Consider the following 18,308-nt stretch of genomic DNA (forward strand, 5'->3'; position numbering starts at 1 on the left):
AGATTTACTTCCCTGGGATTCTCACTCCTCCCGCACCCACCCACCCGCACCAAACAGGAAGATGTCATGCTGCGATTGGCTGGGTCTGGATCACACACTTTTCTTAAGAGTCAGTGGGGGGGTCATTTCTGTCTGAAAGCACAAGGACAGAGGGTGGGCACAGAGTTCCTCTGAACAAAGTCAAGTTGCTGTTGTCAGAAGAATGGGAATGGATGCTGGGTGGACAACTTTCTTCCATGTTTATGATACATTAATGGAGCAAAATTATCCTGGGGTAGACGCCCAAGGGTGGAATAGCAGGGTTTCTAAAGGCCTGAGGAGACTTTGTAAGGATTCTCATGACAAGCAACAGAAGCCAATTAAACCTAGTGTAAGCAGGAAATGGATTTAAATTTTTTTTTTTTTCCAACGTTTATTTATTTTTGGGACAGAGAGAGACAGAGCATGAACGGGGGAGGGGCAGAGAGAGAGGGAGACACAGAATCGGAAACAGGCTCCGGGCTCCGAGCCATCAGCCCAGAGCCCGACGCGGGGCTCGAACTCACGGACCGCGAGATCGTGACCTGAGCTGAAGTCGGACGCTCAACCGACTGCGCCGCCCAGGCGCCCCAGGAAATGGATTTATAAACAATGTTGCGGGAGCTTGAAGAATCTCTGTGTGGCCAGAGAATTGGGCTCCAGGGGCCAAGTGATCGGGAACATGCCCAAAAAATTCCCTGGAGGACTGGCTGGCTGGGCATTCATACTACAGCTTGCTCTCTAGACCTGGACTCCGCTGGGGAACCTCTTTCTCGGATGCCCTGCGACTCTGGAGGTAGCAGTGGCCACACCTACCAGAAGAGAGTCCATGCCTACCTCTGGCTGTGAATTCCAAGTCTAGCGTGGCTCTTCTTTATTGGTGGATCCTGGTCACGTGCCGAGGTCTTCGCCTTAAGGGAGGCTGGTTTCCTTACTGGAAAGTGTGGATGCATACATTGGGGAAAATTCCCCAAACGTGGACTGGTTTCCAAAGGTGCTGGGAAGACAAAAGAGAGAGGTGAATGTTCATTACATTTCCCATTTGTTCCTAAATGTTAACTTTGTGTGATTTAAAATTTTTTCTTTATTTTAAGATTTAAGTTACTTTTATTTTATTTGAACGAGGAATATATTTATATGGTTGGTTCAGCACTTTAACAAGTGCAAGAGTCTCCCTTACATTTCTGTCTCCCATCCCACCCGTTCCCCTTCCTGGGGGGGTGACTGATGCTACTAAGCCATTAAAAAAAATTTTTTTTAAAACGCTTATTTAGAGAGAGAGAATGACAGAGTGTGAGCAGGGGAGGGGAGGAGAGAGAGAGGGAGACACATAATCCGAAGCAGGCTCCAGGCTCCAAGCTGTCAGCACAGACCCTGACACAGAGCTTGAACAGAGGAACCTCGAGGTCATGATCTGAGACAAAGTCGGTCACTTAGTCTACTGAGCCACCCAGGGCCCTGCTACTAAGCCATTTTTAAGCTCTTATGTGTTCCGCCAGTTATATTTTCTACACATATGAGAAAGTGGCTATTCTTAAACGGTATGACCATATAAACATATACAAACACATACATATACACACACACAGAAGCATGTCTCTGTATATACTGTGTATGTTTATCACTTTAAAAGCACACAAGGCAGTATTATAGTTCTCTTTTTATTTTTATTTATTTACTTTTTTAAATGTTTATTTATTTTTGACACAGAGAGAGACAGAGCATGAGCGGGGGAGGGGCAGAGAGAGAGGGAGACACAGAATCGGAAGCAGGCTCCAAGCTGACAGCACAGAGCCCGACGCGGGGCTCGAACTCACAGACCGTGAGATCATCACCTGAGCCGAAGTCGGCACTCAACCGACCGAGCCACCCAGGCGCCCCTATAGTTCTCTTTTTAAAAGTAAACCAGCATTTACTGAATGCTCAGAATGTACAATGCTTTATGGTTGGCATAAAGACACAACATACAGGTTATGAGGGTCTTTTGTTAAGGTGTAGAAACTTAGAGTTTTTATGTTCTTATTTACCCAGCTTTGCCTCTGTGACTTTACCAATTGCTTCTCAGCTTGAGGAGTCCTTCTCCCTCTAGATTGTTGATGAACATTCGATTCTGGTTGTGTGTGTGTGTGTGTGTGTGTGTGTGTGTGTGTGTGTGTGTGTTAGAGTTTGTGATTTTAGTGGGTGGTATGTAGGCAGCATTGAATCGTGCACTCCTTGCCAACTTACGGAAGGGATTTGAATTAGCCAGGAGTCTTTGGATCACAAGTAACAGAAGCTCTAACGTGAAGTAGCTTGAGTGAAGGAACTTATGGTCTCACCCAAATGAAAAAGAGTGGGAGTAGGAATACTTTCAGGCATGGCTGAATTCAAGAGTCCAAGTGATAGTATCAGACACATTACTATCTGTTTCTTGGCTACTTGGATTGGCTTCATTCTCAAGGCTCCCCCTAGTGGCAAGTCAGGATCTAGTTAGGAAAATAAATCATTCTAGGTGCTTTAGAGGGTAGTAAATATAGGGGATTGATTTCATGGGTAACAGAGTAGCTGAGAAGCTGAGTAGGTAATGGTGAGGCAAAGCAGACATTAGCAACTCAAGAAGCTGCTACACCCTTTAGCCCAGAAGAACAAAGAAAAGAGGTGGTATTACCAGAGCCTGGAAGCTGGAGCCATCGGGAAGGCAGAGACTCGTAGTGCTATTTGCTTAGAGGTGGCTAGAATCACAGAAAAAAAAAAAAAATGAATCTACTGCTAAAGACACCAGCTGAGGTGGGGGTTGGGGGGAGGGAAATAAATACACTGGGTTGTTCTCGTCTTCCAGAGCCAGTCTTCTGCCAATGCCTCCCATTAGCCAAACGTACTGATAAGCCAGTGATCAAAGGAGGTTGGGAAATGTAGCCTTTGCAACACAGAATAGGGAAGCATGGGCAATGGATCTGAGAGAAGGCAAACAGCTGGCAGAACTGCTAACAATGTGGGCTCAAGCCTGGCAGGAAAAAGAACACAGAACGTTCCTGCAAAAGTCTTGTGTGGCTGGGTCACATGAGCACCTCAAACCAAGTATAGCGGCCAGAGCGATGCAATGCACTGATTAGCTTATAACTGGGGCTGAGAGTGGGGAACAGGCAGGAGGGTGAGTCGGAGAGGTAAGCCACAAATGTCTACTTCTGACCAAACCACAAAGTGGGCTCATCTCTGGGTTGACAAGAGCCAGGGGCTTGAATGTCATCTCAACTCCCTTTCTCCTCTCGTCTGCTTTCCTTTCTTAGTTTTACCCTATCAGATCTCCTATCCCCCATGAGGCTAGGTCCAAGGCCAGGAAGCTCCAAGCTCATAAACCTCCTGACTAGAGGAACGAGAGCTCTTGGCAGCTTCAGTCAGAGAAAGTCCCAGGGCAGAGCTTGACTGGTTGATTTTGGTCATATGCCCATCTTTGGGCCAATCACCGTGGTCTGGGGTATGGGGCACTGTGATTGACTCAGGTGGAGTCATATGACTATTTTGGTGGCCCCCAGAAAGCAGGGTATGTCATGAGAATCCCTCAACCAGGATTATGTGATTGATCCCCAGAGCACTATTGCTATTCTGTATATATGTCCCAGCTTTTGCTTTCTGATTATGTGTTAGAGATACGCAGTTTGCCAGAAACAAAGCGGATGGAGTCTTAGCTCATTTGGCTGAGACAGTCTTGCACTGTTCAAAAGTAGGCAATGTAGAGAAGGGCTAAAAAGAGATGTAATTCTCAGAAGGGGCCAAAACTCTTGTTCTGAAATGTACATTGGATAAATATTCACTGAAACTGAGTGTGGTTCTGTGGTTTTCAAGTATCTGGAAGTTTTTCTTGTGTGTACATCAGAGTGTGTACGCTCTGGGGATCGAGGTGGGTGATTTGGAGAATGTCTGTGGGAGGGCTCTGCGGTGTGAATGGGGGTGATGATGGGGGGAGGTTCTGGGTGTAAAAATGGGATCACTAGAGGACCTTGGGATGTGAATGGGAGACGCCTGAGCAGAAGCAGGGTGTTTTTGGAGACCAGGGGAACTAAAGTGTCTTGGACAATTTTGAGGGTGCTATTGGGGGTGTCTGGGTGTGATACTGAGGGCATTACTGTGAGATGCTGTGGGATGCCTTCTGGGAGTATGAGTGGGATGACTTTGGAGGTGTCTGTGGGGATGACTCTAGAAAAGATTGAGATGATTCTGTGGGGTGACTTTGAGGATGTGAGTGGGGATGGCTTAAGGGTCATCTGTGGAGTCACCTTGGAAGTATGGGTGGGGTTGATTACGAGGGTGGACTTTGGAGCAGGTGGGGGTGATTGGGACAACTTTGAGGGTATCATTGGGGATGATTTGGACTTTACAGGTGCCTGGGGGTGACTCTGAGAGAGAGAGATTTTAGGATTTCTTAGAAGGGACTTTGGTGGTGGAAGTGGGGTGATGTTGAGGTTGTCTGCAGCCAAACTTTGGGGGTGTCTGTTGGGCTGCCCATGGGCTGTCGGTAGGGTGAGTTTGGAGGGTGACCTTGGAGAGCATCTGGGGATGACTCTGCAGCATTTCCTCTCCCTCCAGTTCTCATCCATATGAGCATGGGCTTCATGATGCTGGCCCTGACCCTGTGTCTCATCCTCCTCCCCTTCATGTGCCTCTCCTTCTGGCCAGTCTGCCGACGCCTTACTAAGATCGACCTTGTCTTCGGTTTTCTCAGCTTCAGCACTGGTAAGTGTCGGCCTGGGGGAAGGGAAGATACCCCCAGTGTCTTGCCCCAGGACTCTCTTTTTGGCTTTGGGGAGGTGTATCTCAAGACTTCTGTCCTGCTGACTCTGTCTTTGAACGTCTCTTGGGATCTCTGCCCCACTCTTTCAGCTCTATTTTTAAATTTCTCAGTCGGGGTGAGTGTCGGGGGCATCTGTCTCTCCTTCCTGCTTCCCTCTTTTTCTTTCTGCTTCTCTCCGGGTGTCTTTGTGTCTGCACAGGAGTTTGTGTGCCTGTGTATGCACACACACCTGCTTGTCACGGAGGGTGGGAGGGGAGAGGCTGTCTCTGTCTCTCTTCTCTTTATGGGGGTATCCTGGGGTTCCTGTCCAGCCTTTGTGTCCGTCTCTCCGGCCCCACCCCAGTGCAGGGTTCCTGATCGTTCTCAGTCTGACGCTCTTTGTAGTCAACTGTGAGACGCTACACCCGAGGCCACAGGTATCCTACCTGGTGACCACCTACCTGTGCTGGGGCGCCGGCGCCTTGATGCTGTTGGCCGGTGAGGGCGGGACCTCGGGAGAAGGGGGCGGTGCCTCGGTAGGGCAGGGGTCGGGGCCCGGGAGAGAACTCGGGGCAGGGCCTGGGGCCGGATAAGGGCGGACCGGAGGGGAGGCCGCCTCGAGGGGTGGCGCGGGGCCTGCGGCGGGGCTCGGCGTTCAGCCGCTCACCAGCCCCCGGCCCCCAGGAGTGCTGAACTACTTAAACCACTTGGGCATGTGGGGCAGAAGTTCGCCCTTCATGGAGCGGCGTCTGAGCTGCCGTCGGTGGGTCTCGCAGCAGAACGCTCGGAGGCGCGCGTCCGAACTGCAGTCCGACGCGGACCGCAAGCCCAGCCGGGACCTGTCCAGTGCACTCACCCCCGAGGGGCGCCCCCTCGAGCCTCTCTAAACAGTTGCACCCGAGCTTCGCAGGAAACTGACCGGTAACCGCAGCCAACCTACCGGGCCCGCCCCCTCCGTCGTGGCCCCGCTGCCAAAGAACAGGCCGTGCCTTCTGAGGACAGGCGACAAACCCCCACCCCTCGAGCTTGGGGTTTCCCTTTTCGGCTCTGTTCCCGCCCACGGAGTCCTCAACCTGCCTTCGCTCCTACAGCGCGACACCGCCCCCTTCAGTTCTGTGCGCGGCGTGCCGCGCCACCGGCTGGTGTGGCCCCGCCCCTGGGCCTAGCTAGGGCCCGCCCCTGGATGGTGGGCCCTCTTAGGCCACGCCCCGAAGTTGCACTCCGCGGTCTCGACACCTACCCCTCAGAGGGGGAGCCCCGCCCCTGGATACCCAGTCGGGACCCCGGGCCCGTCACAACGCTCATCGCCTCTGGATGTAGCTCCGCCCTTCTGCGGAACAGGCCCCTCCCCGGAAAGGCGTGGCCTGCAAACACATTCCCCTCCCCCCCACTTCCGGACTTCTCTGCCACAATAAAGCCTGGGTGCCTCACAACCTCCACGTGTGACCCTCCGTGGCGTCCTCTCTCCCCGGGGCAGGGTCGGGCCCAGCGTGTGTGAACCGGCGTGCGAACCGCTCTTGAGTCCCTGCCTGGCCCTTTAGGGTCTGAGCCTCTCTCTGTGCCGGTTTGTCTACACCTGTCTTTACTCCTTCCTTTCCCCCAGCTCATAAGCTTCCTGGCGACAGACTGAGAGGACTGGGCTCTAGACTGGGCGGGGTGGGTCCCCAGCTTCCAGGTGCGCAGGGCCTGGAGGGCCAGAGGACAGCAAACGTGAGGTGAATCTGATGCGTATTGAGTTTACTGGGGTAGGAAACACGATGGGGGCATTCAAGGGTTGGCTGTCATGGTTTCTCTGATCCACTCCAGGTGCGAAATCACTTTGGTGAAGACAGCAGGCATATTGGGGCTGCCACATGGGCTGTGGCCCCAGGACGTGATTCCTTGAAACATGCCATTGCAGATCAGTGGCCCCCCGGAGTCCCCCTGCAGCACAAGGGGGAGAGAATGACAAAGGTCAGCCGTGGCGGGCGGGGTTCTGCCTGTGGAGCCCCAGCTCTCACACCTGGGCTCACAGAGCTCGAGACGGTGACTCCCCAGCCCCGGGAGAGGACACGGTTCTCTCCACAGTCCACTGCCAGAGGGCCGGCGGGATTCCAACAGAGGAGACAGCGGCTGGAGTCATGGCCAGCGGGGATGGGACTTCAGGGTTCAGTTTCTGCACAGGGGGCAGGGTCCAGAACAGTCCCAGCCGACAGGTCAGTGGGAGAGGAGCGGAATCCATCTACCGGACCCTTCTACCTTCAGGACTCCCCTCTGATGTCACCTCTCCCAAACAGCTTTCTCTGACTAGACAGTAAATATGAGGGAGGGACAGGTGAACTCTGATGTGGTGGAGGGAGGTGCCTGTGATACCAGGATGGGGGTGTGGGAAGGAAAGGGGTCAGGGAGAGGGCGCTGAGGCTTGGTTGGGGGGAGATACAGTCCGGAAGCCGCGGAGACAGATGCCCAGTTAGCTCTCAGCAGCAGTCCAGAGCCCGAGTCCCCTCCCCCAGCACCTTGAGGCCCAGGAGGGAGGGGAAGGGGGGACAGACTGGCTCACCACACAGGTGTCCTTGCCGCCCTCCAAGTATCCAGCACACAGCATGAACTCTGTCACCTTCTGGGAGTGGGCTTTGGCACACACATCGTTGGACAGGAGTTTGAGGTCCACGCACTGGAGATCGTCTGGGTATGTGACTACCGAACAGAGATGAAAAGACCCCAAGTGGCTCCTCGGCCCCTCCTCCCTCAGAGCCTGGAGTCCGGGTCCCCAGCCCCTCCTCCCTACACCCAAGGGTCTGGGCTCCAGGCTGCAGGGTCTGGCCCCGGCATACACTCATCTGGTTCGATGCTGCCCCAGCCGGAGGCGTAGCAGGTGCTCCCCACTTGGGGTTCCTGGGTGGGCAGGTCCAGGACCCTGACAGCATCGGTTATCTGGGCGGGCTCTGCCAGGCGAAGCAGCATGAGGTCGTGGCTGTAGTCCTCTCCCGGGAGGCGGGTGTGGTTCTCCAGGAGACTCAGGTTGAATCCAGGGTGTGGGAAGCTACCGCTGACCTGGACAAACTGGGCTGTGTCTTCGTGCTCAAACAGGTTGTAGCGACCCAGCCACAGCTGATAATTGCTGGGGAGAGAGGGGGCCCCAGGGAATGAGGAGAGAGGAGGGGGAAAGGGCGATGGGGAGCCTGGGGGGGGGTGTCGTGGGCAGAGAGAGAGAGAGAAACAAGGAGTAACCATGGAGAGAGAGACAGTTGGGAAGGTAAAGAGCTATGAAGAAAAGACAGTGAGTGAAAGACAGAAGGATGTGACAAGATCAAAGCCAGAGAAAAAGACAGAGTGAAAAGGAGAGAGCAGAAAAGGAGAGAGGGAATGAGAGGCAGAGGGAAGACAGAAACAGAGCCCAAAGGAGACAGAGACAGAAGGAAGGGTCCCAGGGAAGAAGAAGAAGTGAAGGAACAGACTTGGAAGGAGCAGGGGCAGCAGGCAACGTGACTGAGGGAAGAGGAAGCAAAGGGAGAGAGTGAGGAACACAGGCAGTGGGGGGGGGGAGCGGGAACGAGAGAGAACAGGAAGGGAGCATGGGAGGGGGGGGAGGGCCTGGGACCTGCTCAGCTGCAGCGGGGGCTGTGGAGCTGGCTCCCCAGGAGCGGGTGGCCTGGCCCCCAGCCCAAGGACGGCGTCCCCCTCCCTCCCCAGACCTTCCCACCCTTTCCTCCTCCTTCTCCCCCTCCTCCTCCTCCTCTTTCTCCTCCTCCTTCCTCCAGGGCTCCCATTAGGCTCTAGCTGAAACCAGCCCTTCCCTGTGTCCCCCTGGAGTGGATCATTGTCCTGGAGGGAGGGGCTGAGCACGTGAGACGACCCCTCACACAGAGACATATGGGGATAATCCCTTCCTCTTTCTGGGGTCCCATCCTGGGGGGTGCTCAGCAGCACTGGGAGTGAGGCAGAGACCCAGGGGCAGAGGTGGAGAGTGAGACATACAGTGACAGGGATGCGGCAGAGGGACCCAGAGATGGACAGAGACCTGGAGAGACGTGGAGGCGCTGAGACCAAAGAGAGGGAGACCGAGAAGAATCTTAGTCACACAGACAGACACGCAACAGAGCCAGTTACGGAGAGACACAGGGAGGCAGGAGGGGGAGACACAGGAAGACATTTACAAGGAGAGATGAAAAGACACAGGTACCAGTGGAGGGCTTTCCTGGGGTGGTCCCTGCCACTCTCCATGACCTAGACCAGGAATGTCTTTCTTTCTCTCAGTCCTCCAGCCTCCCCTGAGGTTAACCCGGGACAGTGCCCACTGTTTATTCCTGTGGGAGCACAGACCACCCCCCCCAGACCCTCTGCCCCCACTCACTCATTTATGCAGTGGGCAGCTGTGAGCACCCACTGGGGGTGCACCAGGACGCCCCCGCACTGGAATTTGCTGTAATGGTACAAAGCTGCCTGCCAGGGCTGGGAATTCTTCTTACAGTCCCAGCCTCCTATGATCCGGGACTGGATGGGGGGCGCAGCACCTGTAGAGAGGGTGCCGGGTCACAGCAGGTGGGGAGGTGGCACCAGGAAGGCCTGGGCTAGGAGAGAGGGCTGTGCGGTGGGGCTGGGGGGACACGGGTCCAGAGGAGCAGGGCTGGAGGTCTGGGGAGACGGGCAAGGGGTATGGGAAGGGCCTGGAAGTCTGGAGCCTGCCCTGGGATGGTGGGTTGGTGGCGGGTCCTGGCGGGGGAGACTGCTGAGAGCAGAGCCAACCACACGGATCAGGCAGGAGACAAGAAGGCAGCATCTGGGGCAGCATGTGGTGTGGGGGTCAGGCGATACAGGGGTGATTTGGTGCCTCTTGACTGGGACTGGGAGAGGGTCCTCTGGGGGTCTGGGGTCCTGGAACTAGGGTTGGGGTCAGGACTGGGATGGGGCTCAGGAGAAGGGAGAGCCAGATGATAGTTCTTCTGGGATTGGGTGATTCTCACGGAGATTGGGGTCACGGTCTGAGGGTGTTGGAGGGATCTGGGGTTCTTCTCCTGGGGGTGGTGTTGGAGAGGAAGGAAGGTGGAGATGTGTTGGGGCCAAGCAGCTGTGGGTCCTCCCTGCGTCCCCACTTGGCGTGGGGTTTTAGAATCACATTTTGGGGTCCTGTGGGAGGTAGGGGAGGACAGCTGGGCTCTGAAGGTACTTGGGATCCTGGAGAAAACCAGAGTTGCACAGGAGGGGTGCATTTGGGGAGGGCTGGAGCGTGGGCTGGAGAAGGAAATTCCACAAGGAAAGGAGTGTGCGGTTAGGGGTTCTGGGTGTTCTTCCTCAGGGAGAAGGCTGGGGGTGCTGGACTGGGGTTCAGCGGCAAAGAGGTGGGGAAGGAAGAGACATCTGTAGAATCCTCATACCAGGAGGGGAAGCGGGTCCACCTGGAGTCATGGAGTCTGTTTGGGGAGAAGTATAGGTGTCTGATGGAATTTAGGGAGTCTCGGGAAGATTTGAGGGAAACCAGATGCCAGGGACTGGAGGACCCAGCTGAGAGCTGACAGCTGGATGGGAAAAGTCACCAGGGTATGGAAGGATGTGGGGACTCAGGAGCTACAGACAGAGAACCACTAAGGACTAGAAGGGGGCTGTCGGGGTCCCAGGATCTGCTGGGACTGGGGGCACTCCTTGCAAGAGCAGGAGTCCCCCAAAGAGAGAGACAGATGGCCCAGCCTCTGCCCCTTTGGTAAAGTGGCTCAGGGCAGGGGTCGGAGTGGGGAGGAGGAGAAAATTTGGGGGGTTCCTGGGAGGGAGCAGGACCTAGCACAATAGTGGGAACTGTGACCACAGAAGAGGGGCTGGGAGAGAGCCTGGGACCCGGCCTGGGATGGACTGTGGGAGAGGAAGAAGTTATTGGGGGTGAGGGCAGCATGAAAGTGGGGTCCACTCTCCCCCTCCCCCTCCCATCCCTCTGTCTCACCAGCCCCCGCCAGGGACAGGGCAAGGCACAGAACCAGGAACCACATGGTGACCACAGGCAGGCAGGTGGTGAGCTTGGAGCTCAGGAGCCTCCCCAAGGAGCATTTTAAAGCCTTCATCCACCCCCTCCCCACCCTGAGGACCCGCCCCTGCCCTGCTGGCATCCAGATGCTGGCCAAGGCCCTGCCCCCGCTGCCTCCTGGGGGCTGGACACCTCCTCCCACCCCAGAGCTGTGGAAGGGGCGGGAGAGCAAGCACCTGTTGTTCTGCGGGCCCTGATTGTGCTGGAAGCATTCCTGGGGCCTGAGGCCAGACAGGGCAGGGCCTGGAGCTCCTAGGCCCCTGCTCTTGGAGACAGAGCCGGTGAGGGGAGTTGGGGGGGTGGTGAGAAGAAACAGGAGCACGGAGGAATCAATGACCTCCAATACAAAGTCCGATATATACCTGAACCCCAAGGAAGGTCACACACCTGAAGACCCAGGGTATCCTCAGACACCAGCTGAGGGGCTCCGATTCCCTTCTCCCCGCACCACTTGGAGCCAACACGCCAGTTTCCCGGCTTCAGCTGCCTCCGAAATGTAAGGCTTTCAGAACACCCTGATTCTTGCACTCCCAGACTCAGGATCTAGGTCCAAATCCATTTATTGTTTCTCTCCGAATAAAATCTCAGGGTACCTACCACCACCAGCCTAGTGCCCCCAGATCCAGAAACGAGGTGTCAGTGGTCTCCCTAAATAAGTCCCCTAAGCATTCCAAAGTCCAATGTCCCCCCCCCCCCAGAACAACACTGGGATCTCATCACACCCCACCACTACTCCTTGAGCGTCCAAGCCTGGACGCTCAAGTTTAGGTCCTTTAAAGTCCCAGGAATTCCAGATTATCTGCCTCCCAAGGTCAAGAGAGACCTCTCTACAAACTGTAATTCCCCTTCCCCCGGTAGAATATTTAGATCTCAAGAGCCAGGTTTATGTGGTTCAACATTCAGTGACCTTGAAGACCACATTTTGGGAGGAATCTCTGTTGAGAATCAGGAACGAGATTTCTGCAACCTCAATGGTAAACTCATGGGCTTCTGGCACATTCTCTGAGCTCTTCAGCAAAATCAAAGTAGGCCACAGGGTAGCCCAGCCTCCGCTGCATGTCGGGAGACTGCCTAAGGAAAAGGAGAGCATTTGCCTTTTTGCCTGGCTGCCAGGAGGCCCACAACTGAATCTCGAAGAAAATGAAGTCATTCTTGATCATCTAGCGTGCGCTGGGGGTCTTTTCCGCTGGGGTCCAGAGATATATTTGCCCTGTGCCGGGCACTATTGGAATGAGTTCATATAACCTTCCTCATTTAACCCTTACAACGCTGTGAGGTAAGCAACATGAAGATCTCTGTTTCACACCTGGGGGAACCGGAGCTGAGTGGCATCGAGTCTTTTCCTCAAGACTGCACAGCTAATCCTGTGTGTATGTGAATGAAGAGCCCTGCTTCAAGCTATTTCTTTTCACCTAGGCATCAGGGCAGCGAGTGAAATGGAGCAACGTACAGTGGCCTTGGGTTCCCCACCCAGTCTCTGGCTCCCACTTCCCTTCATCCCCAGAAGAAAGTCACAGCAACTCCTACAGAGAAACTTGCATCAGCACTGTTATCTCAGTGTTTAAACAGGTGACCTTGAGCACCAGCTCTGGCTTGACATGGGACAAATCCGTGGCCAACATGTGCGTCTTGGACAGATGGGGTGTTAAGGGATGGCTCAGTTCTGTCCCAGGTCAGGGTGGGGTGGCTGGCCAGCTACAGGAGTTTCTGCTCAGTCAGAGACACAGGTGGTAGACCAAAACAGTCAGTTCCTCTTCATGGTGTCCCTGATCCACCCCAAGTAGCTGCAGACTTTGGTATAAACACCAGGCTTGTTCGTAGTGTCACAGGGGACGTCACCCCAGGGCACGATTCCCTGCAGGACTCCCCCACAGACCAGCCACGCTGTGTGGGGTTCCCCAGAGTCACCCTGTGTGGGGAAGAGAAAGTTTGAGTGGGAAACTTCTGGATCCAGTGCGCCCATCCTTATCCTAATCACCGGGCACCATCTCAGTCAAAACCCAATCCGACCCCACCCCATGCAATCCCTCTCCAACTCAACTCAATACAACCCAGTTTAACCCAATCTAATCCAACTCAACCCCAACCTAACACAAGTCAATACAACTCAGCCAATCCATGTTCAATCCCCGCCATGTAGCGCCAACCCAACCCAACCCCCACGTCGTCTCCATTCAAACCAGGCCTGTGTCCATCCTTACTGCCAACACAGCCAATCCCAGCTGTTACGGCTTTCACATCCCAGACAAAACTTACCCCATCCGCATTTCAACCCAACGTATTTTCCTTCTAAAATCAAACCAAGCCCATTCCTATTCTCAAATCACAGCCAGGCCATTCCAAACGAACCACCACATCATCCACCCCAAATACAACGCACCCCTACCCGCATCTCCACCCCCGTTCTAACTGCTCTTCCTTCTCCACCCCCACATCTATCCCTAGCATCTTCTCTGGCCCAAAGCAAGCACAACCCGACCCCATCCCAACACCCAAGCCTGTTCCCCTCCCCCATGGCTCTGACCTCACCGGAGTCCGTGCCTCCGCCTTCTACTCCTGCACACACCATAGTGCTCATAAGGCGCCCTGGGTAGTCCTTGCTACAAGATGTGGCCGGGATAACACTGATGTTGGCACAATGCAGCGGATCTGGGAGACTCACTGGGGAGGACAGTGGGCTTGGAGTGAATCCATACTTTCAGGCCCTTGTGTCCTTCACCCACGAACCCTGGAGAATAGGGTCCCTGGAGGCCTGACACCCAGAGCCATCCTTTCACGCACCTTGTGACCTTGCGCTCCCTTTGGTCCCAGGCTTGTCATCAGCCACCAGGCCCCAGCCGGACACCACGCAGGCCTCGCCTGGTTGGGGACAACGCGTGGGCAGCGCCACGGGACGCACTTGCGGGGAGAGGCACGCGGGCCGGGTTAGACGTGGCAACATGACGTCGTGGCGATGGCTGCGCGCTTCGTGGCACGGGTGTGGGACGAGGCGGGCCACAGTGCACAGCACTTCCGGGCCATCGCGCTTGCGCAGATCGTGCTCGCCTAGGTGCACGCTCATGAAGCTGTGCGCGTGCGCGGGTGATTATCCGCAAGGGCAGTGAGGAGCGGACAGAAAGACCAAAGAGCCGGCTGGCTGGGGTCCTTCACCCCTCGGGGAATCTGGAGATGCCATTACCCTCTGTGTCCGAGGCGCTGAAGCCAATAGTTCTAGCCCCTGCCCCTCCGGGGCCACGGAGGTGCGCACACTTGGAACTCAGCCCCCAGGCTCCAGCTCTCTCCTTCTCAGAATCCAAGATTCTCAGACCCCTAGGCCCTTGGCATCCTGCCCCTGAGGACCCTGAGCCCTGACTTCATACCCGGTGTGGCGGTGGGCAGCAGACAGCATCCGGCGTGCAGAGTGAGGGAAACACCGCAGTTAAAGCGTCCACGCTCCAAGAGGGCCGCTTGCCTCGGCTGGGAGTGGGGCTCACACGCCTCACCTTTCAGCGTCTTGGCGGAGTGGCGCTGGGCCGCTGGGAGAGGAAGCAGAGGAGGATCCCTCACAACACAGTCTTTTCTCTTGTCGCACCTTGCCGACACCCTGCCCATAGTATGTATTTCTCACCTGTGCTTTCCCCCAATGTCTTAGGACGTCCCCGTCTTTGAATTTCAAGTACTGTCTTCTCTCAGGCTTTGACAACTGCTGCTTGTTTTCTCCAGGACTGTCCCCTTGCCCTTCGCCCTCACCCGTTTACTACAGGATTCTGGGAGAGCGGGTATGTGGGGAAGGACCAGAAGGCAAGAAGTCCTCTGAGGTTAGAAGTGGAGACAGGGACACTGGATAAGGATCCAGAAAGATGGTCACCACGCCGTCACAGGCATCAGATGGATGGGACGTGGCCACTCAGTGTATGACACCCAGTCTTGGCTCGAGAGTCCGGACATCTCAGCCAAATGCAGATGTGGCCACACAAGGTCATGGGCAAACATACAGCTGCAGCTGCAGCTTCAAGGATCACAGCACAGAGATTCATAGGTATATATGAGTCTGGACAGTTCCAGTGTGGGTGTGCATGTGGATACACACACACACACACGCACACGCACACGCACGCACGCACGCACATGCACAGACACTGATTTGGACATACAAGCTCACATCTAAATTTACAGTCTCCTGTGTGGGTCTGAACGTACTAGGTCACAGACTTGCACGCTAGCACCCAGGGGCTGGACAACAAGGTGGGGTCCTTAATAAGGGTACATGGGGAGAGACATGGATATGCACTCGGTCCCCCAAAGACTTGTGCACAGACGTGAGTCTGAGTATAGTGGTTATATCGGAATGTTAGAGTAAAACCCCCGTGTCCATGTTATCTGTGAGCCTTTGAGCAAATTATTTGACCTCTCTGAGCCTACATTTCCTCATCTGTAAGATGGGATTGTTGTAAGGAATGAATAAGAGAGACAGAGAGAGAGATGTCTGGCTTATTATAGCTGCTTAATAAATACTACTTATTTTAAACAAAGGACATGTAGACTTATTTATGCAGATATGCATGTGGATGTTCAGGTTCTGGACAGAAATTTAGCCAAAGTAAGTCAGCCATACGACCAGGCTCAAATGAAGATAATCAAGGTCAAAACTATGATTCATCCTCAAGTCACTTTGTGGGGATTCAGAGTAATAGACACCGACCCAGAGGGCCAACACTTAGATGTGGCCCCACTAGATCACACCCCAGGGAAACAAAGGACACAGGACTAGGCATCCAAGGTCAAAGACATAGCCAGAGGCACAAGACAGGACATGTTTTCCCATCTCTAGACCTGTCGCCTGGTCAGTCACTTGGTGTTCAAGGTCACTCATTGCGTTTCACATAGGGGACCTGGTTCACACATGTGGGCAGGATGTGGACACACAGGGCCTTGCAAACCCACCACACACACACACACACACACACACACACACACACGCAGGGCACTGCAGCAGTGTACCATGCACAAGGACATAAACAGCGATGTTTCAAAGTCACAAAACCGTGACCTGCTACTGGGCAATGGGGATATGAGCCCTCAAGATCACAGCCAAACACACAGACACCCACACTGGGGCAGGAATTTGCGCAGCTAGACAAAATACCCACATTCTGCCTGCCAGGGTCAAGAACTGGGCCAAGGGCCCTGGCAAGGTTGGGGGAATGCGGATGTGGTAGACAGGGGGCTTAACAAGGGAAGGGTGGGGTTGTCCTGCAAAGAAGGACAGAGGGTGCGGGCTGAACAGCTGGGCATCGAGGCTGCATCTGGCCAGTCCAAGCCGGAGGAGGGTGGAGGCCCTGGCTGGGTGCAGCGGCAGGCGGGAGGCAGGGAGGAGAGAGCACAGAGAAAGCCTGAGGGGAGGCTGGCAGCAGGGGGGAGCTTCAAGGGGCCCCCAGAGGCGAGGGTCACGTGGGGACATAATGAAAGTCCACCCTCAACTTCTCCAGGTAGAGGCGTCAGGTTACAGTTAAGTTCTCCATGGGTGGTAGCTGAACATGGTTTGGAGTTTTCCTGCTACCCAGGGTCACCTTGACATTGTGGCCACCCCTCTCCAGCCTCAGCCCTCTTCCCTGTCAAGTGAGGCCAGTAGAGCCCACCCTCCAGAGATGTTTTGAGAATTAGATGAGCTGTAGCATGTACCCAGGACTCAGCAGTGCTAACAACACCCTCACGGGGTACTGCCCTGGGCTAAGTCCCTTCTCTTGCCCCACACACAGGACCACATTCAATCCTGCCCTGGGGGCATCAGTTCCTATGTCCACGGTACAGTTGGGGATCTCGAGTCGCAGAGATGTTCAGTAACTGCAAAATGGTGAGCTGGAATTCAAACCTGGAGTCTGTGCTCTTGACCTTGCTAACACTTGTTGAATGCTTATTATAAGCTTTATCTACATTGTGCTATTGAAACCTCACCGTGGTGGTCATGGGTAGGTGCTGTCTTCTAGAGAAGGCACTCCAGGTGGAGAGAGGTGAAGTCATTTCCTCAAGGTCACACAGCAAGGAAGGGGCAGCCCCAGACCTTGAACTCAGGTCTGTGTCATCCCCAGAGCTGGTTTGCCGTCGGGAGCAGCGAGAGACCCAGTTGGCTTGGGGACTCCAGAGCAGCCCCGGGTTTCTGAAAGTTCTTGGGGTAGGGTGAGCACTCAGGAGCATTGGGTGGCTGGGTGGGGTGGGGTGGAGCAGGGCTGGGGGTGCTGGCAGATCGCAGGCCCTGGCTTTGCTCCTGATGGAGCGGAGAGGTACCGCACCCCCACAGACCCAGACCTGACCTGGGCCCACCTCACCTGCAGGCGTCAGCAGGAAGGAGAAGGTGAGAAGCCACATTATGGAGAAGGGATGAGGGTTCTGCTGAAGTCTGGGGAGGGGAGAGAGTGAATGGAGTTGAGCCTGGACACTTCCGGCCTCCCCTCAATCCCTCTAGACACAAACACATCCATCCCACCTGCTGCTTGAGAAACTTCTTTCACCATCTTGGTCCCCCCTTCCCCCACCCCAGACTGCTCTCCCCCCCACCCCGCCCAGGTTCTCCATCTCTGAGGGTTCCTGTTGTTTCTCCAGGCACCAGAACAGGCCCTCAGGTGTCCCACAGCCCGTCAGCCCCCAGCACCGTCCCACTTGGCCCTGGATCTCTCTCCAACCCTGAAGCTCTGGTTCAGGATACATTCTCCCCCCAGACCCTAATCCCAGCCTCCTGTCTGGCCTCCTGGGGGTGTGTCTTCCCCCCATTTGTCCCTCCAGTCAAGTTCCCACTCCCCTAGCTCGTTCCCCTACATGCCCCCTCAGGGCCTTTCCATGCCCCGAGTTGACCCTGTCCGACTCCTGCCTATAGCCCTCATAGATCCCCAGCGCCCTGAGGATAAAGTCCTCGCTCCCCAGCCTCACTTTTGAGGATATGGGGGTTTCTCCCTTTCCAGCCCCTCTGACCAGGTGTCTCATGACCTTGCCTTTCTAGGCATAGCTCATTCTCCCATTTTCCTTCCTGCGATTTCATGCCTCCCTGCCTTTGCTCAGGCTGTTCCTCCTGGCAGGTATGCCATTCCCTTCAAGGTCCACTTCCTCCTTGAGGCCTTTTCTGACCTTCTCTGGTCCATGGTGTCTACCTTACCCACCAGACTGGGAACTCACTGAGGGCAGGCCTGGCCTGACTGGACTGTGGATCCCCAGCACTGCCCAGTGTAGGGTCTTGTCCATGGGAGGCCCCAGCAAGCTTAGGGAGTGGAAGAAAGCCTTCCTCTCATCTTCCAAATTCATATTCCGCCCCCAAGGCTCAGCCCCCACCTCTTCTGGGAGGCCCTGGGACCTAACAGGTATCCTTTCTGGGCCGCTCAGCCCTGGTTCTGCCTCCATCACATCACAGATCCCCAGACATGCTCAGGCAAGGTCTTCTCTGTGTCCCCAGCACTGCCCAGCCTGGAGCCTGTCACACGGGACACCTCGGGGAGGTTGAGCTGAGTTGACCTGAACCCCTGATGACTCCTGACTTTGTTCTTGGCTCTGATACAAGTGTCTCTGGGGACATCCTCCTGATTC

The 18,308-nt window shown here is 55.2% G+C and overlaps 2 protein-coding genes across 2 annotated transcripts; both read right to left on the reverse strand.

Moving 5' to 3' along the window:
• Positions 1-6,481: 6,481 nt before the first annotated feature.
• KLK1 (kallikrein 1) lies at positions 6,482-10,760 on the reverse strand. Its single transcript, XM_030299400.1, has 5 exons — positions 10,677-10,760; positions 9,099-9,258; positions 7,579-7,865; positions 7,305-7,441; positions 6,482-6,688 (listed from the first exon to the last, which is right to left on the reverse strand). The coding sequence occupies exons 1-5, from the start codon at positions 10,720-10,722 to the stop codon at positions 6,533-6,535; spliced, it is 786 nt and encodes a 261-aa protein (XP_030155260.1). The 5' UTR covers positions 10,723-10,760; the 3' UTR covers positions 6,482-6,532.
• Positions 10,761-12,501: 1,741 nt separating this feature from the next.
• KLK15 (kallikrein related peptidase 15) lies at positions 12,502-17,869 on the reverse strand. The gene is given in 7 exon segments (XM_030297361.1): positions 12,502-12,666; positions 13,282-13,418; positions 13,539-13,822; positions 14,117-14,159; positions 14,162-14,272; positions 17,063-17,133; positions 17,856-17,869. Coding segments are annotated over 7 exon segments (825 nt in total).
• Positions 17,870-18,308: the final 439 nt, after the last annotated feature.

Source organism: Lynx canadensis, chromosome E2 (assembly GCF_007474595.2).
Source record: "Lynx canadensis isolate LIC74 chromosome E2, mLynCan4.pri.v2, whole genome shotgun sequence".
Classification (NCBI taxonomy): Eukaryota; Metazoa; Chordata; class Mammalia; order Carnivora; family Felidae; genus Lynx; species Lynx canadensis.

What these genes read in the sequence shown, in the direction of transcription:
- KLK1 (XM_030299400.1), bottom strand. Translation starts at nt 10,722, where the DNA reads ATGTGGTTCCTGGTTCTGTGCCTTGCCCTGTCCCTGGCGGGGGCTG. An exon ending in GCTGCCCACTGCATAAATGA is followed by an intron (nt 7,866 to 9,098) that starts GTGAGTGGGGGC and finishes CTCTCTCCCCAG; the next exon opens with CAATTATCAGCTGTGGCTGG. An exon ending in GCGGCAAGGACACCTGTGTG is followed by an intron (nt 6,689 to 7,304) that starts GTGAGCCAGTCT and finishes CTTGTGCTGCAG; the next exon opens with GGGGACTCCGGGGGGCCACT.